Source organism: Chiroxiphia lanceolata, chromosome 3 (genome assembly GCF_009829145.1).
Source record: "Chiroxiphia lanceolata isolate bChiLan1 chromosome 3, bChiLan1.pri, whole genome shotgun sequence".
NCBI lineage: Eukaryota > Metazoa > Chordata > Aves > Passeriformes > Pipridae > Chiroxiphia > Chiroxiphia lanceolata.
The window spans coordinates 72,243,554-72,269,000 of record NC_045639.1 but is presented as its reverse complement, the minus strand read 5'-3'; the positions used below and the strand labels follow the sequence as shown (position 1 = coordinate 72,269,000).

The window sequence follows — 25,447 nt, the reverse complement described above, 5'->3', positions numbered from 1 at the left end:
GTCACTGAAGTTTGCACATACCTCCTGTCACATTTTATGTTCTAGCAGTTTTTTGAGACTTTGAGGACTGGGGCAAGAACTCCCTTTCAAATAGCGACCTCTTGGGACCATCTGAACAATCCAAGCCACCCGAAGCTGGTACTCTCAGGCTGCAAAGGCTTTGTTTTGTTTTCTATTTGCAGAGTACTGGCTTAATCGACTAGATTTCAGAAGCCATCATGATGGGTGATCACAGGATTGCATAATTTCAGGATCAGGTCCAACAGAAACTACTTACATTCTGAGAGCAGACCCAACGTACTTTATGCAGGGCATGGATACGGTTATTTGTAAATGACAGCCTGATATGTTTTATCCACCCACTTCCCTGGTTAGAAAACTTGCCCTGGGCATTAATTTAAATTCCTTATTCCAGCTGGGTTTTTCTTCTGAGATTTTGGATATCATGTGCTGGTATAAAGAGCCTTTCTATTCTGACCATATTCTTCTGAGCCTCTGCTAAGTTTGAGGTTGAAGGAGCCCTATCAGAGCCACAGAACTGGGATTTTGACCCTAGATCATTGGGCTGACAACTGTTTCAATTCCAACAGGACACCAGGCAGCCCTGTTCAGAAGAGGACCCCAGTAATATGTACATGCATATTTACATCCATTCTCTTTCTTAAGTCTAGCCAGAATAAAATCAGTAAGCTTCTGATGTCAGAAACATCACACACAACTTTTACTATGGCCTTCAGCTTATAGTAAAATAAATAAATAATAAAACTACTACCTGGCTGTTTCTTGCTAGTAAAATTCTCCAGACCTATTGACAGGGCTGCAGGAAGATAGTCATAGTAGGCTTCTATTCCAGATCCAGGCTTGACAAAGATAGTGTAAGGCTTTAGAAAAATTCCCACAGCCCTGTTTTAACCATCAGTATGTCTCACTTGAGCAAGCTGACAATGTTTTCAGCCTTTCCCCTCCATGCTACTCACTCTTCCCCTGAGCATGCTGCACGTCAATGTTCCTGCAGTGAAAACACACCACAGCCAGCACACTTTCTCCTAGCACAGCTTACCCCTCTGTGCTCTGAATTTCATTTGCAAGATCACCTCCCTAGTTAAGAGCCACTGATGTTAAGTGACAACTCTAAATACAAAATAAAAAATTAAAAAAAAAAAGTCAATTCAGAGGCAGTGCTTGTTAAACAACAACATGAAAAATTGTATTTGTTTTACTGCTGACAGAATAGGGCCAGGAGAGTTCCCCTCGCCCCCTCCTTTCTCTCCTGTTTACTTTCCTGCCAGTACCATAGGGACTTCTAACACTACCAGCCGTGAAAGACTCTTATATAACTTATTGTTTAACTTTGAGAATAACAGCCTGTCTGTGAAAGAGAGATATGCTCAGTCAGTCCGGAGAAGAAGCAAGAACATGCCACTTAATCAGAGAAGCATGGGATGTTCCTTTTTCCAGAGTAGCTAAGACATTGCAAAGGTTTTAAAAATCTTCATAGCAGACTGCCCTCTACTGGGATGTTTATTCAATTAAATTCCATCCCTGCTCTTCCCAACTCCCCCATCATCCTAGAATCTGTACCAGAAATGCACATGCTTTCTCTAAACCAAAAAAAAAGGTTTCATAGGCTCTTTTTCAAAACTTATATATATGACTAAAAACAAACAGATAAACATGCAATCCCTTCAAGTGAAGAACTGGAAATATATATATATTTCTCTGCCAATACCATTTTCAGCACTACAGATTTTGTTTATATCAAGCATACTTGGGGTTGGTGTTGAATGTGTAATGAGGAAAAAAAACCCCGAAGCTATTTTCTTGCATATTGTCTTGTACATATATTAAGCTGACAGAATTTTATACAAGCCTCTTTTGTCCTCATCAGTGACCTAGTTTCTTCTCTCCATTAAGAATACACACCACTCTGACTTCCTACAGTACCTGAGATTACTCATTTTTTCTGAAGTATCGTGGCAACATTATTACTGCTGCAGTCTCTGAAGGATCTCCTTCTCAGTGCTTTTCACTTGCAAGCTTGGAATTTCTATTTCTCTTTCTTGGCCCAGTGGTTGCGAGACCTGCAAATTCTGCTCTGAGTATAAAAGTTTCAACTCTACCCCCACCATAGAGAAAGGTTTGGTAGTTGAGATTAGAACTCCTACACCATAATCCAACTGTTTTCATTGAAGCTTGTGTAAAACATAAAAAGAATCCAGTTTATAGAGGGGGCTCTACCTATTTGGACCAGTAAGGCCGCTAAAATTAAAACATTTATTTATTTATCTGATAGGAATGCATGAAAGCATTCATTTCACAGCATGTTGAGCTGTGTATTTTAAAATCTATGGCAGCATATCAGCACCAAGGAAGCACCAAAAAGCGATATAATTTGATTTTTACTAACAATATTTTAACTTTTCCCCATTACTTTGTGGTCTTCCATGTTCTCAAACACTTTAAAAAATTCACCAGAAAACTTGTTGGAATGGCCTGAAAAGAAGATTTTTTGACCTACTGCACAAGGATGAAACCACATTTTGCAATTGCACTGTTTAATTTGGTTTTGAGTTTTTTTATTGCAGAATACTTTTTCTCCTGGCCATTAAAACCCATTTTTTCATTAGTATCACTATAACAGAGCCATATTTTACAGCTGGAGCTCACAGCACAACCCCAGAATATCAGTTGTTTCAAAGTACTCTCACTTAGATAAGTTCATGATTATTTACTGAGGTGGATCTCGGTTTTACCACTCCTTAAAATAGCATTTAAGGAATGGAATATCTCTGGACATTTATGCCTCCTAGAGGTCAAGAAAACAGTCATAAGCAGCCATACCATTCTATGATATAAATTCATTAAACAAGAACCCACAGGAGGGAGGCGTTTTCTCTATTCACCACCCTCCCCACCTTCCCAAGAGTTATGGGGCTGTTTCAACTCCAGTGGTTTCAGAACTCATAGCTGTACCATATTCTTTCATCTTCCCCTTCTACAGCAAGAGCCTAATGAATCAGACTGCAACAGTCCTCCCCCATGGAAAATGAATTTGCCTTCACAACAACATGTAGAGTTTAGCTCATGGTACTGGAAAGAAATAATAATAATAATGAACATCACTCATGTGAATCAGTGGATACATCACTACAAGACATCTGTCACCAACAGAAAGCCCATTTATTTATGGAACTAGGGGAAAATAAGGATAATGATTTCTAAATTCCATTTTATTGCCAGTTAAACTCAACAGAACTGACTAGTTTTTGAAAATTAAAAAAAAAAAAATCCAAAGCCCTGTTTGCAAGTTTACACTGATATTCAGGTCAGATGTTAAACGTACATTTCATGAATATGTCAGATTGTGTAAAAAAGGTTCTTGTTATTCACAGAACCTACAGATAAGTCTGATTTGTATAGAGAAAGCTCAGTGTCATCACTCTGCTGGGAAGCCCTTCATGTTCTCACTCACTGTCTTATTTTAAATCTCACTGTTCAAATTCTCTGAAAGGATCTGTTTTCTTGCAGCCCACAGAAAAGACTCCCACCAACATTTTCATGGGTCAATGTGTTGAAAAGTGACACAGACTGATGATCAAATTTTTTAAGAGGGACACTCTCAGGGAAAAGTAGTCTAGGACTCAAATCAGAGTAAAAACACTTCATATTTATCAAAAGCATCAGACCGAAAAAGACCCTATACAGAAACAAAATGTATTGATTAAACATAGTAGCTAGGAGAATGCAAGGTATTACAATGGGTATTCATCCACTGGAAAAACATCAGTTCCTTGATAAACAGAATGACCAAAACTCCATTCCAATAGCACTTAGTACACTGAATTGAGCACTGTTAAACCTAATATGAAGAATAAACCATATATTAATTACAAAACCTTTGCACTATATAGTAGTAGTTCAACAAAATAAGCTTAAGAAATCAATTCCAGCAGCAGTCACTGGTTCCATTTCCAACAACACAGTCTGTACCCTATCTGTGCTGATAAAAGTTTTTGCAGGGAAATCCAGAATTCTCCAGTTGTGCACACAGTATTAACAGATGACCTGTATGTCTCCATTCTTTAATTAAGCAGAATAGACATATTTATTTTTCAGGAAAGACACAACGAAAATAAACAAAATAAATAAACGGCAGGGAATATCCAGATATGCTGATTATTGGAACAAGTTTTTTGCTAAACATAGGGCTAAACATCAACGAAGAAGAAACAAGAACAGTGACACATTATCTCTCAAAAGATCCTTCTCTGTCTTGGAATGTGTATCAGGCAGAATGACCTCAATGAAGAAAAAGCATATGAGATTGTGTCATTACAGGCTGGAGGAGTGATTTAAAGCAAACTAGGCAGTCTAATTTTTTGGGAATTCTTAATCAACGATTCTTAGTTCAACTGTCACCTCTACAACACTAATAAAACATGCTCTTTTAATAAAATGTTTTCCATTTAACACCTACTATCAGTTAGAATCTGAAACACAGAACATGACAATGACAAGCTGCAGGATGTTTACCATACCTCAGCTCCACCCATCCATTTTGGTTCATCAGGAAATTCAGCACATAGGATATCTTCTGACTGGTTAGTTCCTAATACGTGATAATACAACTTTTGGTGCAGATTAGTGGAGGTCTCAGTGCCTAGTGAAGTGTAGATATTTAAACCAATTAGTTCTCAAAGAAATCCAACAATAACCATATGAAACCCTTAGAAACATCGTATCCCTTTGCATATGAAAGAGAAATTCAGCAGAGAGAACTAGGAATGGTTCCAAACTACAGCCATTCCCCTCCAAACACCCTCCTCCAAAACAAAATGAAACTTCACACTGCAAACCTCTTCAAACAGTTACCCTTTCCTTTTATTGCTGATAATATGTTCTTCACATCTAATATTTATCATTTCAAGCTTTGTTTTCTAGAAATACAAGCAAGCAAAGCAAGGAAAAACAACCTCTCTAATGATGTTTTCACTCCCATTTTACCCTGAGCAACTAAGGAGAGATTTACTGCTAATTAACATTTCTAAAAACCTTCATATTTCCATCTGTTGAAAATATAAAAGTGGTGTATTTTAAAGCACTGAGGAGTTACAACTTTTTTTTAATTTTCTTCTTGCAATGTTTTCCAACGCTCCAGCTTCTGAACTACAAATATGAGGTAAAAAAACCCCAACAAAAAAAAAGGTGGGTATCTATCTTGCAAGTTTGGCAAAATGATAGGCTTCAAGAGCAAACACAGAGGCAAAATTCAGGTTCTCTCCAGTTTAACAAAGAGCACAGCTCCAGAAAACTTTTCAGTAGTTCTGCCTTATAGTAAGAGCTGCTAAATTCCTTTCCTGCTGACGTTTCTCAGCAATTTATTCCACTTTGTCTGCTGCTCCTTGACTTTTGCTAGCATAAACATTTTGTGTTGTTGTACTGTGAACCACAGATGAATTAATCTGGTCGAATAACAAAAGCCTTATGCGTCAGATAACTATTCATCAGGTCAGCATCCCAAACCAGCTCACCTATGCCCACACAAATGCATAAGGGGAAAGATCTAAGTAAGCTGTCACCAGACATCTAATTCTACCCAATAGAACCCTGTATGAAAGCTAAGTAAATCATTCCAGACAAAAAGAAAAGGAACACCAAACTTTTAAAAGAAAAACAGGGGCAGAAAAGAAGATACTCACAGTAACTGAGCACAGGCTTTGGTCATACAAGGTGTAGTTTGATCTCTAACTGTATAAACTAGTACAGCTAATTATTTCAGTATAAACTGAAACATTTGTTGCACCAATGTAGTGAAAAGGTCATTTTGCTTCCACATAGCATGCAATTAGCAAACTCATACTTACCATCACTTTTCCCATCTTGTTTTGGATAGCAGTTATAGAATATGCCTCTCCCATCATGGGTCCATACCATGCAACTGAATTTAACTCTCTCCAGTGTATCTGGAAGATCCTCAGGACCTTCTACTTTCATAAACTTGATAGTAACCCAATCAGAGCCACTAGAACTCAGGCCATATGCAAAGTATTCACCGTCTTCACTGAATGCATAACCTAGGAAATTGGAAAGAAAGAAACAAGATGAAGCGAAAAGCAGCACGAGGAAACAGTATTTTCAAAAAAGTGCTTGTTATTTTGCCACACATCTTTTTATCATCTACTACATGTTAGACAAATCCCAATGGAAAACAGATAAAATTGGGATACTAGTTAAAAGAACTGTGTTCACCAAACACTGAGAGAAGACGGTTTATTTTCTAAAAGACAGTGCAAGCAACTACATCTGCTATGACTTGGGATTCACAGCACTTTTATCAATTTGTTCACAGATCCAAGTTTAGGCAAGGATATTCAGTAAGTATTCATGTTCAGTAGCATAACTTATGCTCAACATCTAAATTATGATTTGAGTCATATTTCTTCTACTTTCCTGAGTCTGGGGGGAAGAGTTGGAAAATGAAAATGGACACAGGTAGAGAACTTAAAGTGGTATTTTTAGACAGAAACAGTACCAAAGAAGCCCACAGAAACTGCGATGCAAGCAATGTATCCTCAAATAATGTAAATACCATTTAAAAAATGGAGTCCCTGAAAACTAGATGCTGTAAAACCACGAAAACTGAAGTAACTGGAAAGCTTTGCCACTAGTACACAAATGTATTAATCACTAGTATTCTCAGATAAGACCTCTGATATCTCCTCACTTTACCCAAACTGTGAGGAAAACACAATTCTGAAAAAAATTCAGATGAGCCTCCGTCATAGTTGATAAGGATGGAATTCACTACTTGCAAACCAATTCAAGTCAAGAGACTGAACTATCATAGGCCTGTACGGACCTGAAAGTATTCACCAAAAAATGACCAAAAAAAAGTCGTATTTCAAAGACATCATAGGTTTGAGAGGTACTACTGTGCACTCACTATTCTCCCTATAAGAACATAGGAGTGGCCACTGATTCAGAGCAAAATTCCACTTAGCTGTCCTCAGGAGTAACCACAATGTGATGCCTACATGAATAAGAACAATCTTATAACCATAGAATGGTTTGGGTTGGAAGGGACCTTAAAGATAATCTGGTTTCTAGCCTCATGCTGTAGGCACCTTCCACAAGAAAAAGGTTGCTCAAAGCCCTGTAGAGTTTGGTCTTGAACACTCCCAGGGATGGGACATCCACAACTTTTCTGGGCAATCTGTTGCAATGCCTCACCACCACCCTCACAGTAAAGAACTTCCTTCTAATAGCCAATCTAAACCTACTCTCAGTTTAAAGTAATTTTCTTCTGTTTGCTTTGGACTCAACTCCCATTGCCTTTATTTGATATCCCCTCATTCCCGAAATAGAAAACCCAACTAATCAACTCCTATTTCCTCTGTCCATGTTCTATGCCACAAATGATTCTGTAGATCTCTATTATATCCTTGCTAAATTGTCCCTTTTCCAAGCTGATTGACCCAGGCATACTCAGTTTTTTCTGACTTTTGCTCCATACCCTTGATCGTTCCTACTGCTCTCCTCCAAACAGTATTTCAGAGCCCATTTTGAGCTGAGGAGACTGGAACCATATTTAGTATTCCATGCTACGGTATAAACTCCAGGGTTGCCAATGAAATGATGTCTTCTGTTCTGTACTCTATTTCATAGAATCATAGAATCATTAAGGTTGGAAAAGACTTCCAAGATCGCCAAGTTGTACCGAACACCATCCTGTCAACTAAAGCATAGCACTAAGTGCCACATCCAGTCGTTCCTTGAACAATTCCAGGGATTAATTTCTCCCTGACAAATAAATTGGTATTTGATGTGCTTGTTTGGCTTCTACTGAGAAGCAGGCTGACATTTTCATGGAACTATGTATTACAGTCTAAGCATGGGGGTCACGTGATCATAGCAGCTCGAGAGTTCATTCTATCCATTCCCCTCTACAAATGAGATTACGACTGTTTGCCCCCTGTGCACCACTTAATTATCTGCACACAGACCTTTACCTGACAATTTATTGCCCACTCACTATTATTAAGGTTTTCCTGTAGCTCTGCAGCCATTCCTCAGCCTTTACCTGGAATAACTTTGTATTGTCACCAAACTCTGCAACCTCAAGGCTCACTCCTTTTTCTAATATGTACTGAACACTGCAAGTCTTAGCATAGTCCCTAACAGAACTTTACTGGTGATTTCCACTTTGACAGCCCATCAGTAATTCCTTTCCCTGCCCTTAAATCAATCATTTATCCACACCATGAGTTTTCCCTCTGGTTACACGGCTGTTGGTTTTCTAAATGCATTTGGAAGAAGATTTTGCCGTAAGACTTTTAAAAACATATGAACCCAATTCCTTATACCTATAGTTCAAGGCAGGACTTCTCACTAAAAAAAGCCACACTGATTCTTTTCAACTAGGTCACACTTAGAGACACATTCACTATTTCTGTCCTCTGTTTTTATTAACTGGCCTTGAACAAACTTATAGGACTTCTAGATACAAGAATCTTGCTTTTACATTAAGCCACTAGCAAGTGGGAAAGGGGACAGCTAACAGAAATTACAGCCCTAGTGAAAACAAGAAATTTTGTGATTCTCATAAAACTTAATGCCATATTCCTTCACAGTCTCTTACTTTTTTAATTTGGTGGCTTGTGTTAAAGACGTAAAATACAATTTTAAGACAACTTGTCAATAAAAATACATAAACTTTTTGTCCTTTCTATGGACAGCCTCAAGACCTGTTCATATTTCAGTGGAAGGCTGCTACAGAGTTGCAAAAAAAAGCACAATGAAACTGAACCAAGCTAATTGTTGATACAGTGTAGACTTAGAAGTGTTCTTCTGAAACACTATATAAATCCCCATATGGTTTCTGTGATTACTTTGATTAAATTTCCAATCTCTGCTGAAGACTGAGAACCGTGGTGTCACTAACCTCGTAAAGCCACAGTGCCATCATCAGAAAGCTTATTTGGATCAAGAAAAACTTTGGCATCAGCATCCAAGGAGTCCTGTACATATAAAACTCGCTGGTTCTGCAGTCCTGTATTGTAAAAGTGAAAATACCTAAAAGAACACAAGAGGGGAAAATAAGCAGGAAAACTCTTGATTTTCAGTTAGGCAAGCACAAAAAAACTTGTATGAGATTGTCATGAAGGAAATAAAAGCAGATAAATATATAAGGGAAACACAAGCTCCGCAGCAGAGCAGGAATCATGGCTAGAGACCGTAGGATGCATCCAAGCCATTTTTTAAAAATAAAAAGCTGCATTTGCCACAGTGCATTTCAAAGAATGCCTAGTATACTATAAACTTGACATTACTGTCTGTGTTAAACATCTCTGGCAGCCACAGCATTTCCCTGTTACAAGAACTGGCACATGTTCCCATTCCTTATGTTTTCAACTTTTTCATTCATATAGCTGCTTTCAGTCCATATTGGGTGGTAGACTTACGTTCAAATGAAACAGAACCAAAACTATTTCATCTGTATTTATCAATGTCCCTAAAACAGTGTTTGAAAGAGTTGTAAGAGCTACAGAATTGTCTTTAGCGAGTGATACTCTTCACATCACAAAACACTACAGACCTCAAAGAAATTAATACCCATATTCTACACAAGACAGAGGTACTACACTTTTCTTCCTTCTCAGAACTTTACTACACAAACCTGTGACTTAATAAACCAAATACCAGCCTCACCTGGGGGAACAGGGGAATTTATGGGGCAATATTCAAATCTAAAAATAAGTTCATCTATCCCCTAAGACCAACCAGTACCTGGATACAAGCATGGGAACCTGGTAAGGCCAAGAAGGGGAAACTGTACTCACAAAGGCCTGGCTAACAGTCTGAGCTAGTAATACGCTCAAGTAGTAACAGTAATGTTCAGCAAGTGCAAAACTGAAAGACTCAAAAAAACAGAACGAAAAGAAAAGTAATTTTCAGTTTGACCAGGCATTTTCTTGTCTATTTCACCTCTGCAATGCTGGGCAACAAGATAGGAAGCAAACCTCAAACAATGTGACAGGCACAGCACCTCCCAGTACTCCTGTATGCAGATTCTGCAGAACTCCTGAGACAATGTCCTTTATCAGCTGTTCTTCAGCACTAAACCGGAGTAATTAAATTTAAGAATTTTTAAGTGTCATGGGAAGTTTGGACAGTTCTTCAAACAGAACAGTTCCTTCCCTCACCCCTTACTTAGTGTTACTTAACTTGGTAAAGCCCTCTTGATTGCCTCAAACACCATAATATAGGGGGGGGTTGTATTATTTTTACATTGCTCTGATTTAATTTCAGCACATGCCAAGAAATTGAGTATCACTCAGAAAGACCAAAGAGACATCTATTACAATCAGAGTAAAGTGTCGTAAACCATAAGCACATTAAGCTCCTGGCGTAAGTGTTCTTCCTGGAGGACAGTCAGCTGCATCAAATTAAGACTTTGTATCTTGTAGTGAAGACTACTGCCATGAGCACTTCTGCAACATCAAGCCTTAAGAGCATTGAAGGTAACCACACCCAGACACGTTTGCACTGCAGAGAATCCAGAGCAGTCATTGACCAGGCCTGCTCTAGAATCTGCTTCAGCATAGCTACAGCTGGATGCATCACATACAAACTAATAAGCTTTGCCTGACTCTCTCAATAAGGCATACTTCCCTGGATGCAGCATTGTCCTAAAAATCTCCACTAATTCTGGGCTTAAACCTGACACCTCTATACACTGACATGCTGAGCCACACCTGTGACAATTGAAATCAACATCAGCTTGGGTTCACTGCCCACATTATCCTTTCACAAAACCCCATATAGTACAGAATTTCTCTATCTATATCTACAACTTCCCCACAGCACAGATAACTAAAGCAAATTTCCCTCAATATCTGTGCAGAAATCTTAAGACAATGAGACATCCTCTGCTCTTTCTCATGATCCATGGATGATGGTGAAAACATACCTGGCATACCACTCAACCAGGACCAAACAAATCGAAAATATTGAAAAACCTTATTTGTGTTTCCCACAATTAAGAACGGCTGCTTATTCCCTCTACCTTTTTCAATTGCTAAAACAATCTTCAGATGTTACTAAGTTAACAGGCATTTCATCCCTTTACTCCCTTTCTTTAGAAGCCTGATAGTGTTTCTAATAGAAGTCACACAAAATTCAGTACCAGCTGCAGTCTCGTAATCTTCGGTAAACCACAGAAACACCATCTCTCTACCCAGCCACAGAATTAAAACAGGGATACAAGCAGACTAGACATTGGAACATAGCAGAATTTGTTTGTTTCTTAAAAAACAGATCTTTTTGCATCAGTACTCTTAAATCCTCCAAATTATTTTTCCCTTACCATCATGCAAATAAAGATGCAGTTTTTCACAAGGGAATTCCCACTGCTTTTCACTGGCTATGACTAAACAAAAGAAAGCTACAAGCTGCTAAAAGAATGACCAACATAAGAGCAGTATTTTAGCAAATATTTGGAACAATATGCACATGACAGACTTATGCTGTTTCCAGGATGACCAGGCCCAAAAGGAACTCCTCAAAGCCTTACTTTTACTACAATTATTCTACAAAGTTGTCTGAGTTCTGATAAACTCACAATTCTTCCTACAGAAAGAAAAGACAACAAAAGAACAAGAAGAGGACAGTCAAGCATCTTGTGCTCAGCATCATGCAACTGCACATGTCAACATTGGCTTACTTTTCCTACTTCTGAACTATAAAAGAATAAATACAAATACAATTTATAATTTGTTTTCCCAATTAGTAGTTGCTTCTGACTTGCTTCACATTCATCACCAAGACATTCCTCACATACCTTTTTCCTCTCTTGAAGTGGCAACCGTACTTAGGATAATCGTAGAGTTCAGTCATTCGTTCTTTGAACAGTCCTCTGACAGGACACTTTTCGAGAAAGGGTACTGTAAGCTTGTTCTGAGCATCCACAAATGCCTGAAAGAAAACAATCCCCCCCCCAAAAAATATGAACTCAAGTAGAAATGCACATTTTCTACAAGAAACGTTTTCAGAAGCAATGCATCACAGACATCTTTCTGACCATATAGGTTGTGCAGTATCACACCTGAAGAATCTTACATGCTTATTTGCATTATACCACAATTCTGTAATAAGACTGAACTTATATCTTGAATAATGTCTCTCCAGGGCATGCACGGGGGTAACCAGCCAAAAGACAAGACATTCCTGCCATTCTCCTTAAAAACAAAAAAAACCAAATCCCAACTACCAAAGAAACCCCAAACAAATAAAAAACAATCAAGGAAAACAAAAACAAACAAACAAAACAAAAATCCAAAAACACAACCCAAAAAAACACCTCATGCTTTTAAAAACTCTCTTTATATTTGCCTAAATGGTTAATATTGCCCACAGATTGCACTATCATTTCAGGAGCTGGGAAGATGATACAAAATCTCACATGCATCACCTGTTCATACTATTAACATAACACACAAAATTAGTCCCAGCCAGTATTTCCTGAGAAGGCCAAAGTGCTGTCCACAGACCAATTCTTAGTTACGAAAGGCAAAAACATGCAATTTCTGAAAGCTTTGAGAAGTCTGGTTTCTTTAAAACACTCCAGCTCCCTGTCACAAACACTTAAGGACAGTGGTCAAAACCATTACCGTGCCAGCTGTTTGCTAGAGGTTGCCACTCCCATGGCACGCATGGAAAATGGGGTACTCTACTGGTGTTTCACCATCCCTATTTATAGCATGGTACAGTAACATAAAATTAATAGCTAAGCATCCTAAGGTGAATCACAGCTGCTAACAAGCAGACATGCAGGCCTTTCTGTCTCTAACATGAAGTAGGTAGGACAGGACAGGACACTGCATGGCTGTAATACGCAGCCAAATGTCGCAGTGACAGCAGCAGTATCGCTCTTGGGCTCCAGCCTCTTGCCTAGAGCATGAAATCCTGTCTATTCATCTCCTGCATACACAGGTCTCTTTCTCAGTTACTTTGAAAGAGGCTACTGTTTCTACCTGTCCCGAATCTGTCACACAGCAATCAGATCAATGCATTGTAACATCTGAGTTACACTTCATCGCAGGACAGGAACTACAGGACAGTAGGGCTACAAATGTGTTTTGCAGTTCTTCAGAAAAGCCAGCTGCTGTCAGAGAGAGTACCTGGCACACATATACCAATTGCTATCGATGTTTAGTCATTTATTAATTCTTCAGGTGAAGAATTAATATGTGCACAGCACATCCCAGTGGTAAGTCAAAACAGCGTGCAGCCTCCACATTGCAGCGCTATAACTGTTCTCCCCACCAGATGATGAAAGAATTTAACCAAATCTACCGAAGAATTATGTGTCTCTGAATTTGTTTTCTCTAAATGGAAACACATGAATTTCAAAGACTACATATGCAAAAATCTAGACAGCAGATCCTACACAAATAAACTAACTTCTCCAAGGGCTGTGACATTTTCAGAGAAAAAATGGCTTATAAAAACATGTATACAACCATCCATTGTACTGGATGGGCAAAAGCACTTTTCATTTGCATTCAGTGGACAGAAACTGGCACACATATTTTTTTCATCTATCAATAACACAGCTGAAATTACAACACCACTGCAAGGGTATACTGGAACTGTGCATTATTCACTTTTAACTGGAGACATACTAATGGTTACATACTAATTATTGCACTCACAACTGAATCACTAGTAATTTTGCTTTTACAGGAACTTGACGTATTTTTCTCATTTCCTCTTAATATGCACCAAATATTCCAAAATTATATGAAAAAGGGAATGCCACTGGTGTCTGAAAAAGGAGGAAGGAATTACAGGTTTTTGAAAGAATTCCACTGAGAAGAATCCGGTCCAGTTTGGCAACTTTCTGTTCTTGCACTTTTGAGCATGAGGTTGCACTCATGTTCAAAAAGCAATACCTAATTGAAATATTGCTCTAGGTGAGGTACAGGAACATATGTCACCAGAAACTCTCACAGTAAACAACTCCATCCACCACGGTGAGCAAAACATGTGCCACTCATGCTACAGGGCTAACAGTAACTGTATGTCTTCATGAACCTAAAGAGAAAGATTTTTATTATACCTGCATCTGACAATCTGTCATAAGGTTTGAACCAGGACAGAATTTGCTAGCAGAAGGAAGGACAGAGTAAGGGTCTAAAGCACTGTACTAAGAGTAGAGATGCTCTACTTGAGGCTGAAGTGTTTGGCCATTACTCGAGCAGGCCAATTGTTGTTTTTGTTTTTGTGGGTTTTTTTAAAAAGTATACTTAAATTTCATCTAAGAAACACAAGCTTTTTTTGATCATGCCATTTTAAAACCTATCAGCTTTCTACATTCCACTAAGATACTCTCTCAAGACAATGATTTCCACTCATAGCATACTTTCCACGGAGAAGTCTCAGAATACAAACTGTTTTAACACTACTAGTCTTCCTTATTTGTCTGCAAAATATTTACAGTTCATATATACATTCTCAGTAAAAGGTAGTTCAGTGCAACTCCTACAAGAGGGCACATACCTTTGTTACGTATTACAAATTAAAACTAATCAGACTTCTTATGGTTTGCCTCTTGGAATTTACTTTTTTGGTATTTACAAAGAAAAATTAAGTGCAATTAGAAATGTATCAAAATGTGAACTAAATACTGGTCTATAGTAACTAAAAATCCACTTAATTGTATTTTTGAGAGTTTTGATTCTAGTCTTAATCCAAGCATACACGTGTTCATAATAGTACAACCTGACCTTACATGATCCCTGCTTTCTCATCCCTTGTCCATCCCTTATCTCTGGAACTAGCTGCTACACCATCAGTGAGTTAGGGTGCTATATATGACTGACATAGTAGCAAAAGACTTTGCTGCAGTCTAAAAAAGAGCTTATTTCCCAGCTTATTTCCCACAAAGTGTTAAAACAAACCAAGAAGTTGAAAAGTCCAGCCAAGCCAAACCTAAAACAACAGTGAAAGCGTGGTTTTGCAGTTGTGGCCTACGTCATTACCAGAAGCATTTTACCAGTGTAGCAGATTTTAACTATGCCAGGGATGTTTCCTCAGTTTGTCTTAAAAGTCAGCGGCTAAACAGTAGCAGAGCGGGAACCCACATTCTACACTTCCTTTCTCCAAAGTCTGATAGGAACTTCCCCATCTGCCCAGGCGTTAATTTTCATTTGTGAATCTGGAGAAGGGAGTTTTTCTTGCTTATAGTTGCCCTTGGTTGCTCCAAACAAGCACACGCAGGGGACAAAAAAGGGATGTAGTAAAGAACATAGATTGTTAATATGGAAGTCCATACTTCTTGAATAACAGCTTTCGCACAAAAGACTGAGGATGTGACTTGATGATTGGCTTAATCGACTCTTAAACTGCGCATTTGACAAGAAACAGTCCTGCTTAGCCACCTGTAGATTTCAATAACCTCCTTTTTGTAACAGATAAATGCACCGCACAGAGAATAAGATCATCCTGGTGACCTGGCTGAAAAATTTCTAGATCTATTTGACTTTCACCTACTTAAAAGTAGAGTGTGGGTGGCTAGAAAAGGAAAGATCCCATTCTTGAAACATCTCAGATCCAACTATCATGTGGCCTTGGGGTGACCTATATGAATCATGTATGTCAATAGAAAACTAATCCATTAAAGTCTTCCCTCCCAAAACATCACCTTGTGATGTCTGTACCCATGCAATGGAGGGACAGAAGCATTCATGTCAGCACAGGAATGAGAGGGAGGGCAACTACACAGCCACTTGGCTTAATGGAAACATTCAAACTACAATTGAACAGGTACAGCACAATCTGCACTCTACTGTCGCTGCAAAAATACCTGATTAAGCCAATTGCAAAAAAATTTTACCCTTCTGTGTTCACTTGTTTGTAAACTATTAACTATCAAGGTCCACAAGATCATTTGGACTAGCTGAAGCAAAAACCAAATATGATTTTTTTATACTCATAACTGTTCTAATTTCCTTCAGTCTTAGCTACAGTGAACATCAGGTGAAACTACCGTGAACATTTCAGAGTTAAAACCAATTTCACCTGCTTATTTCCCCATGCTTCAGGGAATAGCAAACTTTTTGTTTCACTGACTCAAAACAGAAACTAAGTGAAGCCTACTCATTTATTTTCTGTGAGCACACCAATAGTTGACACAACTATTTCTGCTACACGTAGAAAAGTAGAATTCCAACATATTTTTGTATGTATTTGACAGCACACATTCAAATAATTTTGATTGTTCGCATACGAGAGAAGATTCTAACTTAATAAATGAATGATGTTCATTCTTCCCTCTTGGTATAAATCAAGTTACACCTACTCAAATCAAGCAAGCATGTTGTAAACAGGAACTGAATAGGGGCTCTTCCACTACAGATGAGCATAAATGTCCAAGGAATTCTTCTTCTAGTTCAGTACTTAATATGTAGACAATTAAAGGTAGCCTAATGTTGGAGGTGTACACAGGGTATATTTGCTTTTCCAAAAAACGAATGCAGATTTGGGATATAAAGGACTATATAAGGACAGAGAGAGTGACTTAGAAGAAGAATGGGAAGGACAAATGTCTCAAGATCAGTGACATGAAGGTCTGAAAAGCCTACAAAGCACACTCCATATTCTCTCTGAAGCCCATACGGTCATTCAACTGTCTCTATAGCAGTGCCTGGTTATTTTTTGATCTGGTAGGTTCAGAATGGCTGTTCTGCAGGAGTTCTGCAAACTACCTCAAGAACTTGGAGATAAAACTATTAAAAGCTAGCAAGAAAGAGTGGCCATCAGCAACCTCTGCTGCAGAGCACAAAGAAGTGAGTGATAAAGGAGATCCAAGGAGTTTAGCACTTCAAGACCATTGTTTTCTGACCTCTTTTAAGAAAGAAGTAAAACAGCAAAATACTTTTACTCCCTTTTGTTCTGTAACTCCTGAAACTTTGGAATAAGATTATATCCTTGCATACTTACACATACAGGAACTCTCTCCACTCTGTGTCATATTACTACTGCACTGCCAAATTCTGCCAAGGCATGCGTTTTTTTAGTGTAGGCAAGTAAGATATAACAAGATTTTCATTCCACCAATACGACATCTTGTGTCTCGGCTGCTGCACTGTTATGAGGATGTTCTAATCCCTCATTCCTTATTTTGCCTCCTATATAAACTACAGCCTCTGGAGAATGCAGTTCACTGTCCTCCAACTGTTCTCACCCAACCTGTTCACAGTATGTGGCTACAGTATTGAACACAGGGACACAAAAATCATGTCTTGGCATTTTCACAATTACAGCTCTTTCACAGGATCCCAAAAACCACTTTAATAGGTATCTGTAAGGCCTCTATGAAAAAAAAGATGTAACCATACCTCCCACACATATATCCCCCTCAATTTAGCACAAGACTATCCCATGTTCACTGTTTCTTAAAGATACCAGAATTAAAAAATCAAAATTCTCCCAACTTTCTAAATACATAACTTTCAATATTAACATCCATGGCAGAGTTTTTCCACTAAAACCAGATCCCAAACCAAGCTTTTTAATCCCATGAGTCTTTAAATACGCTAACAGATTTATAAGTAGGGAATGAGTTCCTAACTGTACACATTTTACTTTTTTCTTGACAGCTACAATAAGTTCAATTTGACCAACCTCAGGCTCATCAAGATGTATTAAGTAAGCACATACATGACAGAACCTAGAAGGAATCTCACTAATGGAAAGCTACACTGTGGGATATTTTTGAAGGGAGATCCTGCCCTCCATCATCTTCCTGACAAAATCATGCATACTGGATAGACACCACTGTTTTAGATCTGGAACTACAATTATCACAAAGTTACTAGCCATTACAGAGGAAACCTCTTCCACAAGGTCACCTGCCACTTTCAGGCCATCACCCCTGTAAGTCCCTATGCCATTAATATCAGAGGACCTAGCTCACAGTCATTCCTATCACTTTTCAGGATTCTCTCTCAGCGAAAGACCGATTCCAACAGCCCAGTCTAGCTATACCAGACTGCAGGCTGAAAACACCGCAACACCTGCAATCTGTAATAGCAGACGCTAAAAAAGCCTAACTTCAGGAAGGAAAATGTTTTTGGTTTTATTTTGCTTTTAAAGAGGATTAAACAAAAAATATACTCACACACTCGATCACTGTATAAAAAGCAAGCCAAAGAAGTTTTCTTTCTACCCTTTCCTAACTATTTTATTACGGCAATTTTAGATGTACTTAGGACAGCGGATAAAGCACTCTAAAGTCTGAGTGTTTCTCTTCAGTGTGACAACACCACTTTGAGCATTCAAATTGCCTAAGAAAAATGGGTGCAAGATAAACAAGGCCTTAATTTTGCAAATTCTGTGATCTAGGTTATACAAAGTGTTCCAGTCTTTCATAGAACCACAGAATGGTTTGGGTTAGAACGGACCTTAAAAATCATCTAGTTCCAAGCCCCCTGCCAGTGCAGGGACACTTTCCAGTAGTCCAGGCTGCTCCAAGCCCCATCCAACCTTTCTCCCACTAAAATACAGGGACAAAATAACAGCATTGCTCTTGGTGCCACAAGTATCACATGAACTACACCTTCATTCACTATGATTCACTATGGAACTTTTCAGAAAGTACTGGCATGTTCTTCAAAACAGAGTCTATAAAGGAGGATCATGTGAAAACAGTTATTTCCCTACAAAGAAAGGTTACCTTTGTCTGTTCGCTATCGGGATCTTCAAGCCAGCAGTATGGGTCGCTTATTTTACATCCATGGTAATCCTGCACCTGAATTCATAAAAGACAATAATTTTAAAAGAGACATACTCGCAATGAAGGGTATTCGGAATTTCACAAAAACATACAGTGCTAAGGAGCAAAGAAACAGAAAAGCAACACATTGCTCCCATGTGAGTTGCTAGTATAACCATTCTTTGGTGATGGCACTAAGGCAGCAGAGTAGTCCTCAGAAAAAACACAGAGCACCAGAAAAAGGGTGAAATGAACATTCAGTCCTACCACAAGATAGATTAGTAAGTAAAAAATATACCCCACTAAACCAATATCCCTAAAAAAATCAAACAATCTAAAGCTTCCTCCAACTCCAGGCGTTGGAGCCAAATTATCAAACCCGATTACTGGATGTACCCCAAATGTGGTTCCTGGTTACACGAACTGTCTCTAGTTTAGCCCTCCCTACTATTGTTGCCCACAAACATGTGCATAATGTACATATATAAATAATAATTAAAAAAACCTCCAACCAAAAACCCACCCTCAAAACAACAAGCAAGCAAAAAAACCCACAAAAGACTAATCCACGTGGTTGAATTTACCTGCTTCCTTCCTTCAGTATACAAAACAGGACTAGATAACTCCTGTTAGGACTTGCACAGTTCAGCCTTTTAGCCAACTACGAAAAGAATACTTTAGTTTTTACAGTTTTGGCTCATGCCGGCAAACATTTTGGTTTAAACGCGATGTTAGTTCTGTAAATAATTACCGGGCCGGTGCCCAAAGCACAGCGCTTTGCGGAAGGGAAAAAAAAACGAACCCGTTTTACTCAAACTAACACCGTAATCCTTGTGTATCCAGTTACGGTCGGAACACGAGGAGATAGGACTATGTTACAGATGTGCCATCCTATATAAATAGACTATTTGTTCCTCTGCTGACGCTACTCCAGCCCTGGCAGAGGCCTGGGCTTTCCCTGCCACACGCAGCGGTGCCGAAGCCCCGGGATCCGCCGTGGGCTCGGCTGCCCCTGCGGCCCCGGCCGGCCCCGCACACGCGGGACGTGCCCGGGGGCACCGGTGCCAGGCCCCGAATCCCGCCCCAACCAGCCCCCGGCAGCCGCCGCGGCCCGCAGGCGTGACAAGCCCGAGACCCTCCGCACGGAGCAGGCTGGAGCCGAACAAAGCCCCGAGAGCCGGGGCAGCAACATCCGCCCCCAGGCGACCCGGGGCGGGCCGGCCAGCGGAGAGCCCCGCGTCCAGGCCCGGCGGCCGCCGCACGCAAGGGGCTGCCCCGGCCAGTGCCGTACTCACGGCGGTCTCGTCGCGGTACACCTCGGGGTACTGGAAGGCCTGCATGGCGGGCGGCGGCGGAGAGCGGCGAGAAGAAGAGGAGGAGGAGGAAGAGAAGGAGGAAGAGAAGGAGGAGGAGGCGGAGAGGCGCGGAGGCGGCGGCGGGGCTGGGGCCGTGGCTGTGGCTCGGGCCGTGGCGGCAGCAGCCGGCAGCAGGCACGCAGCGCGGCACAGGCGGAGCGCCGCCGCCATACGTCGCGCCCCCTGCCGGGCACGCGCCGCACCGCCGGCACAGAAGGGGCCGGGCCGAGGGGCCGACCCGCCCGCCCGTCACTGCTGCCCCGGGCCTCTGCTAACCCCTCCTGCTCACCGAGCTCCGGAGGAGTTGTGTGTCGGGTCTCATCCTCCTTGTAATAAGCGTTTCCAAAAAAATAATAAAAAGAAAATTAAATCTTGGATTTTCATTCTTTTTCCTTTCAGTTCCTGAGCGTTGGCAGAGGGTCCGACCTGCAGAGCTGCCTTGAAAACAGCAGCTGATTCCTGGGTGGGGGCTCGGGCAGCTCGAAGCGGAGGCACAGAATCACAGAATCGACTATGTTGGAAAAGAGTCTAACTTATGACCGAGTACCACCATGTCAACTAGATCACTGCACTGAGTGCCACATCCAGTCTTTCCTTGAACACCTCCAGGGACAGTGACTCCCCCACCAACCAGGCCAGCCCATTCTAATGTCTAATCACCCTTTCTGTGAAGAACTTCTTCCTAATGTTCAGTCTAAATCTCTCCTGGCTCAGCTTAAGACTATGTTCTCTTGTCCTATTGCTGGTAGAAGAGCCCAACTCCCACCTGGTTACAACCTCCTTTCAGGTAGTTGTAGAGAGTGGTAAGGTCACCCCTGAGCCTCCTCCAGGCTAAACCTGGCTTGGTCTGCCCAAACTTTTAGCACATTTCCATCCAACACACTTCTACAAGTTGCCACAGACTCCCCTTCACCCTGAAAACAAAGGACAAGTTGGCCACCCAGTCCCAGTGAAGATGGCCACTCCAAGTGCACAGCCCTGATGGCTGGTGCTCATCCCCCTCACTCCCGCTGTCAGGGGCTACAGTCCGGCACCACTGGCCTGTGCAGCAGGTCTGGATGAATGTGCACCCGGTAAAGGTGTTGCAAGTGGGTGACCTCAGGCTCATCCACACGGTGGTTATTCTACAATAGGGTTTCCTGGGTCAGAAAACTTGCAAACATTTTACGTCCAAGGAAGAGACCCAGTGCACTCCTCCCATACACCAGAAACATGCAGGGGACAGATGATGGTTTGGCTAGTAAGATGGATGAACTACTTTTCCTCCAAATGAAGTTGCTGCCAGGAGCCCTTGCCATGCTGTCCTGTCAGCCTGGGGAGGACTTTACCCCAGCTCCTCATCCAGCGTAAACTCGTGTGTACATGTGGTGCATGGCACCAGCTGGAGACATGGAGGTTTGCATGTGGTGGTGTTTAAAGTCTGATCAGCCCCAAAAATGCTCATGGTTGCAAATAAAGTAACTGCCTGAAATGACAATGATCTAAAGCATTTCCGAAATGGCATGAAACCTTTATAGTTACCAGCTCAGAACTGTGCCTTGATTGCCTACTCTTAATGGAAAGAGTTACTGTCTCTAACCCTCTCCTGTGGGGAGGCTGAGGGTTGTGTAAATATGAGGAAATATGCCAGGAAATAATGATAACTCTTACTGAGTGACATAACTGCGTTCATCAGCTCTGCTTACAACACCTACATGGCTTCTTGTCTCTCATCCCTTCTCTTTTGGCCACTTCTCCTTCTGAACTTTCTTCTTTGCTCATCTTCTCCCTTTGCAAGACAGCAGGACAGCTGCCAACTACACCTTTTGTTCCAGAGCTCAAGAACATGCCACCAGCAAGGTGGTTAGTGGCAATGCCTTGATGTGCCCAATGCTCATAAAAGCTTGTTAATTATCTAAGCAACTAGCTCAGGTAAATACTGGCAGGCAAAGGCTGTTTCTGACTAAAGCTTCCCAGACAGAATTACATATGCACAGAAATTTGCATCATATGAAGAATTATTAGTTCAATACCTCTGTCAAGCATTCAGCTTGCCCGTGGGCTACACAAACAAGCTGTATGTGCACAGTACATCTGGGAGTTTTGAGCAGTCTCGACTGCAACTTCACAGGCAGCGAAGGCCTTGCATCTGATTCAGAGCTGCAGTTTGCCTGATGAAAATATCTTTTTCAGCCTCAAGGTGTTGTCCTAGATGAATGTATTTTATGTCTGTCCAGAATTTCTGGATGTTTAGCAGCTCGGTCAAGGCTTGTGAGTAGCTCTGACTGAGCAGCAGTACGTCCCAATATCTTGGGCATTCCTGCAACATCAGCGCAGATGAGCTTTATGCTGTAAAAGCAGCCAGTCTGAGGTGTATTGGAAGTTTTGGGCAGCTGCAGAGTCCTGAGCTGGCGGGAGAGGGCAGTCTGGTTACACGCTGCTGCACAGCTGGCAGCTGGCACATGGCAGTGCCCGTGGTTTTTCAGGCTTCAGTAGCCCTTTCAGCGGAGAGCAGGGTAATTCCTGAATGGGCTGGCAAGCATCCAGGAAGCACAACAATTATCCATTATGATACCTTCCAATTCACCCTGGATACAGAAAAGGAGGGAATGTACAAAGTAACCCAAGTACACAGTTGTCCTAGATAAGATCTTTGGACTTGTATTTTACAAGCAGTAATTTTCTTTTAAAGGTGAGCACCAGGAACAGAAAGTGAATTTTCTCTTTACTGTAAATTTCTCCTTTGTTTCTTGTGGGGAGGGGAGGGGGGATGAAGTGGGGCTTGAGAAGGAAAGAAGGATCACACATGAACAACAGTAAAAGGAGCAAATCTACATTGTCTGATCTTTTCTTATCAGAAAAGCAGTTAATACAGATTTACACAGTGTCTAAAACACTGCCCAAAACATGTTTTTCTTACCTGACACCATGCACTCCCTATTCAGATAAAAGGGAGTACACTGTGGAGTCTGGTAACGAAAATCCTTATTATGAAAGCTATAGCAATCTTCTCCCTTTTACTGTGTGTTTGCTTAACACAGAGTTAAAACTGATTCATGTTAGGACTGTGCCGTAACTGAAAATTTGAAGTCTATCTTAGTTGTTTAGTATTGTAGCAAAAAGTAAGTTTATACTAAAATTTTCCCTTTTCTTGGGCCTAACCAAAACCAGCAGAGTTCAGATATGATATTTACTGAGTTTTGAGGATAAGCTGCTGAGTAAGCCAAAAACAATCTTCCTATATTTAAAACAGAAAGTTTGAAAATCTCTCAGTAGTCTATGTCATCACACTCCCATGTTAGCATGATTCTGATAATTTGAAAAACAGATACTGGTCTCTGCTGATATTAATTATACTTCTGCTGATCATCCAGTCATTAGCAAATCTCTTTCAGCTTAGTCAGCCTCTCCACAATGACTAACTGCAAGTAGTATATTGACTCAGTAGGAAGTGACTTCATCATCCTGTCAGATCTGACAGAAAATCTAGCAGCAAATTTTGTTTTCACCTTTCCTTTTTGTCCTTTCCCCAACCTCACTCCCATTATAACTTAGCAATGACTGGAAACTTTTCTGTTATAGAATGAAGACAGATCTGTACCTTTACTCCTGTTTTCTTACATGTTTTTTATTTCATTTACCTAATTGTAAGACAGCAGTTCTGCTGTTCAGACATTTATCAACAGGTGTCAGCAGAACCTCAGTCTTATGCTACTATGAGCATGTGCTGAGGTGTGCAAATAACTCAAGTTTCAGAGGAATGTGACTCTCAAAATATCTGCCCTGATGAGTTGCTATTTTGGAAGCACTGACTTAAGAGCCTAAATCCTGTTGATTTTCACTGAATCTTTGATTCCTAAATTATGTTAATCTACTGCACACATTAATTACGATCATTGTATATTGTTCATGGATAATTAGAGGGTTGCTTGTTTTTTGAGCTGAATTACTAAGTGGCTTATGTGACAAAATACGGTTTTATTATCTCAGTTACAGAAACTACTACATGACATAGGTCTGGCCAATATTTGAACGTACGATCAAGCAAAGCAATATTTCATTCTGGTAAACTGCTCTGCACACCGTGGAATAGGAGGGGTGCATTAAAGTCAGTGTCACGCTGCAGAATCATACTCTAGCATGCCCTGGGGCTGTGCATTGGTGTGCTTACACTGCAGGTCCTGTGAAGTCAGTTAAGTGATGTAGTGATGTCTGTGAAGTGTTAGTATGGAATAGCAATTGCAAAGTAGTATTAAATAGTATTTCATCAGCTAGGCAATCTAAACCATATTTATGGTATGATAAACTTACCTAAACTGATGTATGAGGATGAACACACAGATCATAGTATCAGTACACCCAATTAAAAATAACTTTTCTTTAAAGGAATTTTTCGTTCTACAGTGACCTTTCTTGTGAGGTGAAGAATGAACAAAATTGTAACCCTAGAAGAGACTGATGACCAAATTTTTTTAGTTGCACCTTTGTTTTTTTAAATTCTTAAATTTTTATCAGATAATTTACCATTAAAATAAGGATTTGCCAAAAACCAGAGATCACATAGTAAAATCTGCGCTCTTCTGACGCTGGGTAGATACCCAGTCTCAGCTCTCACTGAATTTGGTGAGCTTAGGTCATTTAATAAGTTAACACAGAGATCTCCAGTGTTTGTGAGGTTTGTAGGTCTGGTGCCTACTTATGCACCAAATCACTGTGTATTCTTGACACCTATGTTATACTTACTTAAGTATTTCTGGAAATTTATCCTAATCTTATACAATTCAGATAGGACTCCATGGCTCACGCATTTTGCTGTCCTTCTCAAGAAGGCTCTTGCAGAAAAGTTAGAAGGATTTGAACTTTTATTCCTACACAGTATTTAACAGGGGAGAAGAGTGTGACATAAAGTCCAACAAAGTCAATAGAAGTTTTCATGTCTACTTTTTTCCCCCATTTCACTGATCCTTGAATCAGCCCTTCCTCCTGACAAAACCTCTTCCCACCAAACATTGCTCTGCAAAAAGAACTATCTTTATAAGTATAATTTTCTATATAATAAAATTATATTAATTCTTTTGTGTAGAAAGGTAGCAAATCCATATTAATAAAATGGAAAGATAGGTGTTTACTTTTCTGCATTTGCTTTTGCCTTTGTGAAGTATCTTTTATTGTTGTTGCATGCTGTAAAACACTTCATAAGCTGATTCCCATCTTCAGGCATCAAAATCAACTAAGATAAACTTTCTATTGAAAATGATGATGGTATAATTAATTCTTGCATGGCAACATCTGAAAATGGAGGTAAATAAGAACTGGAATGAGGCTTTTCATTCTTTTC

At 40.2% G+C, this 25,447-nt stretch overlaps 1 protein-coding gene across 1 annotated transcript in view; it reads right to left on the bottom strand.

Moving 5' to 3' along the window:
- PREP (prolyl endopeptidase) overlaps window positions 1-20,310 on the bottom strand; it is a 97,585-nt gene extending 77,275 nt beyond the window's left edge. Inside the window, exons 1-6 of the mRNA XM_032682680.1 lie at window positions 20,071-20,310; window positions 18,737-18,811; window positions 11,840-11,973; window positions 8,942-9,072; window positions 5,865-6,074; window positions 4,539-4,660 (exon numbers count right to left, since the gene is read on the bottom strand). Of these exons, the coding sequence (XP_032538571.1) occupies window positions 4,539-4,660; window positions 5,865-6,074; window positions 8,942-9,072; window positions 11,840-11,973; window positions 18,737-18,811; window positions 20,071-20,301 (903 nt within the window). The 5' untranslated portion in view covers window positions 20,302-20,310. The remainder of the gene's footprint in view (window positions 1-4,538; window positions 4,661-5,864; window positions 6,075-8,941; window positions 9,073-11,839; window positions 11,974-18,736; window positions 18,812-20,070) is intronic.
- Window positions 20,311-25,447: the final 5,137 nt, after the last annotated feature.